Below are 7,012 nucleotides of genomic sequence, written 5' to 3'. Positions count from 1 at the left end.
TCAAAGAAAGCAAAACAACACCAACCAAATAAAAAAAAAAAAAAATGGCATTGTCAAGCATTAACTGATAAAACAGAATTATACCACAGGTTGAGAACTAAGGAAAATTAAGAAAAAGTACTGTTTGTTCTCAAGGGTTTGTTCCTCTTATCAGCAATTTCCCCTTTATCAGCCTCCAAGACATCTCAGATACCTCATGTTCTCCTTTCTTTCCAATTAATTAGCTAGTTAAAATAAACTAATCCACACCAAGATTATCAGTGATAGTAATCCAGAAGAGTTTATGAGTAAACTCTCCTACAGGTATTTCCATTACAAACATTTTACCAGTGCAAAATGTTGAATACGTAATAAAGGAATTAAGTTTATTCAATATTAGAGGACCTTGCTGCTACCTCACATCAAGTGGTAAAAGTAATATCTCAGAAACACCTTGTTACTATAGTTATGGCTCTATATTTGCCCACATCAGTAATTTGTATCTAAGCTCTGTTTTTTTTCTTGATAAACATAAATTTGATTTTAGGTTGGCTGTACTGAAATCCATTCAAAGAAATTAGCATTAAAACATTCCATCCTCTGCTGTAGCTGTCACTATGCTTTATTTGTAGCAACTTTCTCAGGTCAATGACTTGATACTTTTATTGGATCTCTCTTTACAACCATATCAATTTTTTTAAAAAGGAAGAAAACTATTCAGACCTGGTCCAAAGCTTTGTCCTTACCAGAGGATTTGGGAGAAGAAAACCATAATCTTCAGAAATGTGAAATCTTCCTAAAGATAATGGCAGTGTTGTCTTCAAATTCTGATTTTGAGCCTCCATTATTTTGTTTGAAGGATTTCCGATGCAACTGCACTAAAGAGGCTGCTGCTCTAAATATATCAAATGCCCAGGCTAAGGACACAGTTTTCATTGGTTGTGCAGGTAGTTGTTCAGTGTCTCATAATGGGGCAGAACTTCGCCCTAAGGTGGAATTCCAGACCTTCCCGGACTTTCCATGGCACGAGGCTGGGTAAACAATTAAAGATTAATGAAAACAAACAGGCAAACACCGCCACTTGAAAGAAAATCCCTCCTTTCCCCTCAGAAATGTGTCATAAGACATGATTGGTTTTAAAGCCAGAGGCAAAGTTGTTCCACTTCAGGAAAGGGAAAATGGGTCCGACCTTTCATCATGACTGGTACCAGACACCCTTAGAACAACGGTCCATCCTGAAGTTTGACAAGTGGGTCTTTATTCCAAAGAAGTCTATGGAAGCCAGAAGTTACTGTCAGACAGTTATTTCAGTGACTAATGGTGAGTAAGGTGGGGAGGATACTCTAAACACACGTTGGAATTCCAGACGGATTCTGTATGTAGCTTGAAAAAAATATAAAATTACGAATGCTTTGATAATTATACATATATATATATATACACACACACACATAATACATATATATGTGTATACACACACACACACACACACACACATAAGGGAAGATATGTTGCTGTTGTTATTTGCCGTCGAGTCGACCACGACTCATAGTGACACCTCCTTGGGTTTCCGAGGCAGTATCACTACGGAAATAGACGCCCAACCAAGGGAAGATACAGTATTTTTTAAATTTTAACAAATGAAACAATATGATACTAACAAACTTGAGAACAGCCTGAATAACAAATTTGATTCAACACTCTTATCAAGTGACTTTTTAGGAGTGATTTTCCCATCCCATGAAACAGATATCACCAACTCTGTTTTACAAATTAGTAAACTGAGACATAACCAAAAAAACAAACTCACTGCTGTTGAGCCGATTCTGACTTATAGCAACCCCTCCTTGGGTTTCCGAGGCAGTTATCTCTATGGAAGCAGATTGCCCAATCTTCCTTCTGAGGAGTGGCAGGTGGCTTTGAACGACCAGCCTTCTGATTAGCAGTCAAATGTCTTAGGCACTATGCCACCAGAGCTCCCACACTGAGGCATATACATGTGAATAAATTTGTCCAGAGTCACTCCTATAATTATGAGCAAAAGCAGGACTGGAACTAAGGTATCTTGAATTCTAAGCTGTTGCTCTCTTCATTAGGTGGCCAGGCTGCCTGTTCAATGTGCCACCAGGATTTGAATTCAACTTAATGTGCAGTCCAGCCTAACTAATGCCAGGCGATAGATCATACTGCGGAAATTTTGAAGGCCCTGGCTTTTTGCCTAGTGGAGCTTGAATTTAGGTCATAAGATTGTAAATAAATCTTTTTTTTATTTTAATTTTTATTATGATTTCAGTGAAAGTTTACAGAGCAAATTTATTTTCCATACAGCAGTGCATACACATTGTTTTCATGACATTGACTGCAATTCTTCCCATTTTAAAGCTAATTTAACCAATATACAACTTTTCCTTTCCTATATTATACAAAAATAGATATAAAAACAGGAAGAAAAGTTGTGTACTTCATTTAACATTTCCCAATGAGGTTTCAGCTTTGAAGGCTGTATGCCAAAAGCAGCAAATTGATTCATGGCTTATCACGAGACACGTAAAAGCTATCCTCAGTTATTCATGTCCCTTCAGTCCAATAACCAACCAGTCTCAAAGGTGAGTTTCTTATGCCTCCTAAATGCAGTATTTCAAACTCAGTATGTTCAATCCTCCTCTTGTTCTTTCCTTACTGCCATCTCAGATTGAAAGATGATTTCTTGTTGTGTTGGATTTTATTTTTGTGCGAAGCATATTAATTTTTTTTTTTTTACTTTTTATTGTGATTTGGGTGAAAGTTTACAGAGTTCATTCGTTTTCCATTCAACAAATCCTAAAACACTCTGTTTTGTGATATTGCTTACAATATCCACAATGTAACATCCACAATTCTTCTCACTTCCTTCCTCTGTTTCTTGTTTCCATTTATCTTTTTTTCCTACCCCTTCTTGCCTTCTGACCTTTACCCCAGGCCAGAGATGCCTTCCTTTTTTTTTTTTTTTTTTTTTTTTTTTTTTTTTTTTTTATTAAATTGTGATTTGGGTGAAAGTTTGCAAAGCAAATTCACTTTCCATATAGCAGCTCACATACACTTTGTCTCATGACATTGGCTACAATTTACAATGCAATAGCTCCCCCGCCACTTCCATCCCATAGTTACCTCTTCTCTGTGTCCTTCCCTCCATGTATTCCTGCCCCCTGAGCTCTCTCCCTGTGCATATACAGCCCTTCTGTTCTCCCATGATTGTTCTCTCCAAGGTGTCTATATGTTGTTGTTGTTATGTGCCGTCGAGTCAAACCCGACTCATAGCGACCCCTCCTTGGGTTTCCGAGGCAGTATCACTACGGAAGTAGGATTGCCCAACCTTCCTTCCAAGGAGTGGCTGGTGGGTTTGAACCGGCAGCGGTCTGGTTAGCAGGCAAGTGTCTTAGCCACTATGCTACCAGAGCTCCCGGTGTCTATATAGCATGTTAATTTTTTATCCATTCCCTCTGGAACTTTTAAAGAATTTACTGTAACATAAATATGCAAACCATAAAGTCAGGAAATACTGTTTTAATATAACATTAAGTTACATACAATAGGTAATCTAATTCAATAGTCTGATTAGATATATGAGAAATCTGAGATTTATGGGAGTGAAATGATATACCAAATGTCATCCTGGGAGTTGGCTTCAGAATTGGACTAGAATCCTGACCTGCTATCTCTCAGTTCAGGGCTTTCCCATTGTCAACTTGAGCTAGTTCTACCTGGGTGAGAATTTCAGCTCAATCATCTATTAGCTATATGATCTTTGATAAGCAGCTTAGATTCTGAATCTAATTTTCTACATCTGTAGGAAATATAATTATTTATTCCAGAGAAATGTCATGATGAATAAACAAGAAACCACAAGTGAAGCTCCTAGAACATAACAGTAAATGTTATTTTCCTCATATTCCTCTTTCCTCCTTCTAGAGTGTTGTTCTTAATAGCATATATTTCTGGTTTTCTTTCCTATCATTCTGATTATATCTTTTATGGTTTACTCACTGACTCCTGGTTCTATTTCAGACCTGCACATATAAATATTTGCAGAGTTATTGGGACCATTTTTTTATCTATACTTTCTCCTTCAGTGTTCTCATTTATTTCTGTATAATCTTAAATATCCAATCTATTCCCAGGATTCCAAGACTGAACAGTCAGTCTAGATCTTTCTTGATCTCAAGATTCAGTCATATTACCCATGGATCAGATCAATGAGCATCTCAGGCCCTGCCACAAAAACTTTGAAGAATACCTCAGTATAAATAATATAAAGTTCAAATTCTTTCACCTGACTTTCAAGGATGCTCACCATCTCAGCACCTTTTTAAAGGTACACAAGACCTCTTCTCAAGCCCTCCAAAATAATATGGTGCCCCTGAAATGAGTAGCACTTTGCTACCTGTGTTTCTTTATACTCACAATATTTCCTCTTTCTATATTTTTTTCTTGACTATCTCCACATGTCTAAACTCCACTTGATTTTGAATACACATCTCAAATGCTGATACTTCCATGAACCCTTTTTTAGAATTGCCCTAAAAATGATCTCTCTCTTGCTGCAAAATTCTATAGTCACCTTGTTCCTCTTTCACATCACATTTCAAGTTCTAAGTTGTTTGATTGTCACTAATGTATTTACCTCATCGCTCTGGTTAGAATTGTAAGCTCTCTGAGAACAGAATTCATATTAACGCAACTTTGTATTTTCTTTAGCAGCTAGTCCTGTGACTGGTGCTCCCTAAACAAAACAAAAAACCCACTGCCATGCAGTCAATTCCAACTCATAGGACAGAATAAAGTTGTCCCATGGTGTTTCCAAGGCTGTACATCTTTATGGAAGCAAACTGCCACAATTTTATCCCATGGAGTGACTGGTAGGTCTGAACTGCTAACCTTTGGGTTAACAGCCAAGCACTTTAACCACTACACCACCAGGAATCCTTTCTAGATCCTAGTTTTCAGTAAATCTTTGTTAAACGGATCATAGAGTTTCCTTGTGGACCATGTTTTTAGAACCCGGTCTTGATATTGCCAGGGATAGCCCTTTACTGGTCTCAGTTGCAACACGTAGGAGCAGCTCCCAGAAATTACTTCTGTGGTCAAGACCACAGCGACCACATCCTCCATGAGGCACTGTGTGAGATCTTTCCTTTTTGCTAGGAGAGAACAACACACGCAATGCACTGCCATTGTGTTGCATTGTTCCCTCCTAGCAAATGCCATTGCTAGTATCAGGACACAACATGAGTTCGGTTTATCCTAGCCACTGAGTTGGCTCCAATTTAGTGGTGACCTTACGCACAATAGAACTAAATGTTGCCCTCCAAGTCCTGCACTGTCTTCAGGGTATGTTTGAGTCTATTGTGTTGTGGTCTTCTGGGGTATTAAGGTCTTACGGCATGGACCGAGGAATGTTCAGAAAAGGAAGAACAATTTCCACCATTGAAATTTTTATATTTCTTAAGTATTTACCGGTAGGAACTTGATATACTTAGTTTCAGTTTCAAAATTGCTAAAGTCTTAAATCTAAATGATCATAAACAATGAGTCCAAACAATACTAGTGCATTGAGATTGTTCTTGTCCAGCTCATTAATTACTTCTTTGCACCTAAATTCAATGGAGATTTCCTGATCCTTGTCTTGATTAATTATTCAGACATCTAGCATTTTAGCTTACATCTGTTTTTTTTGTTTGTTTGTTTCATTTTATTATTTTTTTTAACTCTCTTCTCTTCTTGGCATATTTATTCTATGATATCTATTTCTCCTGATTGTACTATACTTAAAAATAATGCAGAAAATAATTGATAGCCATCACTGATTTCTTTTCCATGCCAAGCCTTCCATAAGCATCTTCCAGAGAGTATTTCATTTAGCCCTCACAAAAATCCTGTGAGTTAGGTACTAATGTTCTTCTCATAAATCAGCTGAGGAAAATGAAACTCAGAAATTAAAGTGAAAGCTTAATGTCACACTTTTTGTAAGTGGTAGGGCCAGGAGCAGAGCACAGACCCTCTGAATTTAGAGCCAGTACTCCAAACCATTAAAGACATGGCCTCCCTTCCTTGGTTACTCTTTCCCAGTTTTATGTAGGTGATCTCCATAGTTTAGGCCTTGACTCTCTTCTGTTCTCACTAGGTACCCTCTCCTTAAGTCATTTCATCCATTCAAGGATTTAATTCACCTTCTCTAAGATGATGGCTTCTAGCATTTTGTTTCTAGTTGGATCTCTCTTGATTTCTAGACTCATATATCCTGCCATCTATTAGAAGATCTTCACTTTACTGCTCTCCAGAGCCTTCAAAGGAAATATCATAATTCATCAAATATTTACCAGGTGACTTCAGTTAAGGTAGGTTCCTGAGAGGTGCAAATAGTTCATGCTAGGTAAGTAACCAAATGATTTGCAATTCAAATCCATCCACCAGCACTATGGAAAAAAAGCCTGACATTCTACTTCCATAAGATTACAGCTGTTGAAAACTATGAAACGCAGTTGTAGTCTGACATATATGAGGTTGCCATGAATCAGAATTGACTCAAAGGCAATGAGTTTGCTGAGTTTTCCATTGAGGCCAAGCAAAGACTTTGTCATTCTTATATCCCCAGTAACTAGTTCAAGGTCTTGAGCAGATCGCTTACTGCCTACCGACAGGTCCAAACTTTGTGCATCATTTAATCTCTTACAACAGGAAGAGCAAAGCCTGTCTTCTTGGTGTATCTTGGTGAATAGTATGTCTCAAGACTGGTGATATATAGTGAAACATGAAAATGTGAGGACCTTATTAGAATTTATTAAGAATTTCAAGACATTGACAGCAGAGTACTAAACCAAGCATAGGGCTTTTCTAAGAGTAAGGCCCTGTTCAACCACCCAGGTTGAATGCCTATGAAGCTGGTCCTAGTAACTCTATTCTCACTGTTAATTAAATTAAAGACTTGGAAGTCACTTTCACTTTCCATCAATTCTACATGCAACAGAACAGCAATCTTTTTTTTTTTTTTTTTTTT

At 37.5% G+C, this 7,012-nt stretch overlaps 1 protein-coding gene across 1 annotated transcript in view; it reads right to left on the bottom strand.

The window, feature by feature from the left end:
- The window catches only part of IDO2 (indoleamine 2,3-dioxygenase 2), a 162,407-nt gene extending 161,577 nt beyond the window's left edge, over window positions 1-830 (bottom strand). Inside the window, exon 1 of the mRNA XM_007935067.2 lies at window positions 726-830. Coding sequence (XP_007933258.1) covers window positions 726-824 — 99 coding nt within the window. The 5' untranslated portion in view covers window positions 825-830. The remainder of the gene's footprint in view (window positions 1-725) is intronic.
- Between the last annotated feature and the right edge of the window lie 6,182 nt (window positions 831-7,012).

The sequence above is a fragment of the Orycteropus afer genome, unplaced genomic scaffold (genome assembly GCF_000298275.1).
Source record: "Orycteropus afer afer isolate SDZICR_OR568_19922 unplaced genomic scaffold, OryAfe1.0 scaffold00024, whole genome shotgun sequence".
Lineage (NCBI taxonomy): Eukaryota > Metazoa > Chordata > Mammalia > Tubulidentata > Orycteropodidae > Orycteropus > Orycteropus afer.
The sequence above is the reverse complement of the archived record's forward strand: the minus strand, read 5'-3'. Positions and strand labels throughout refer to the sequence as shown.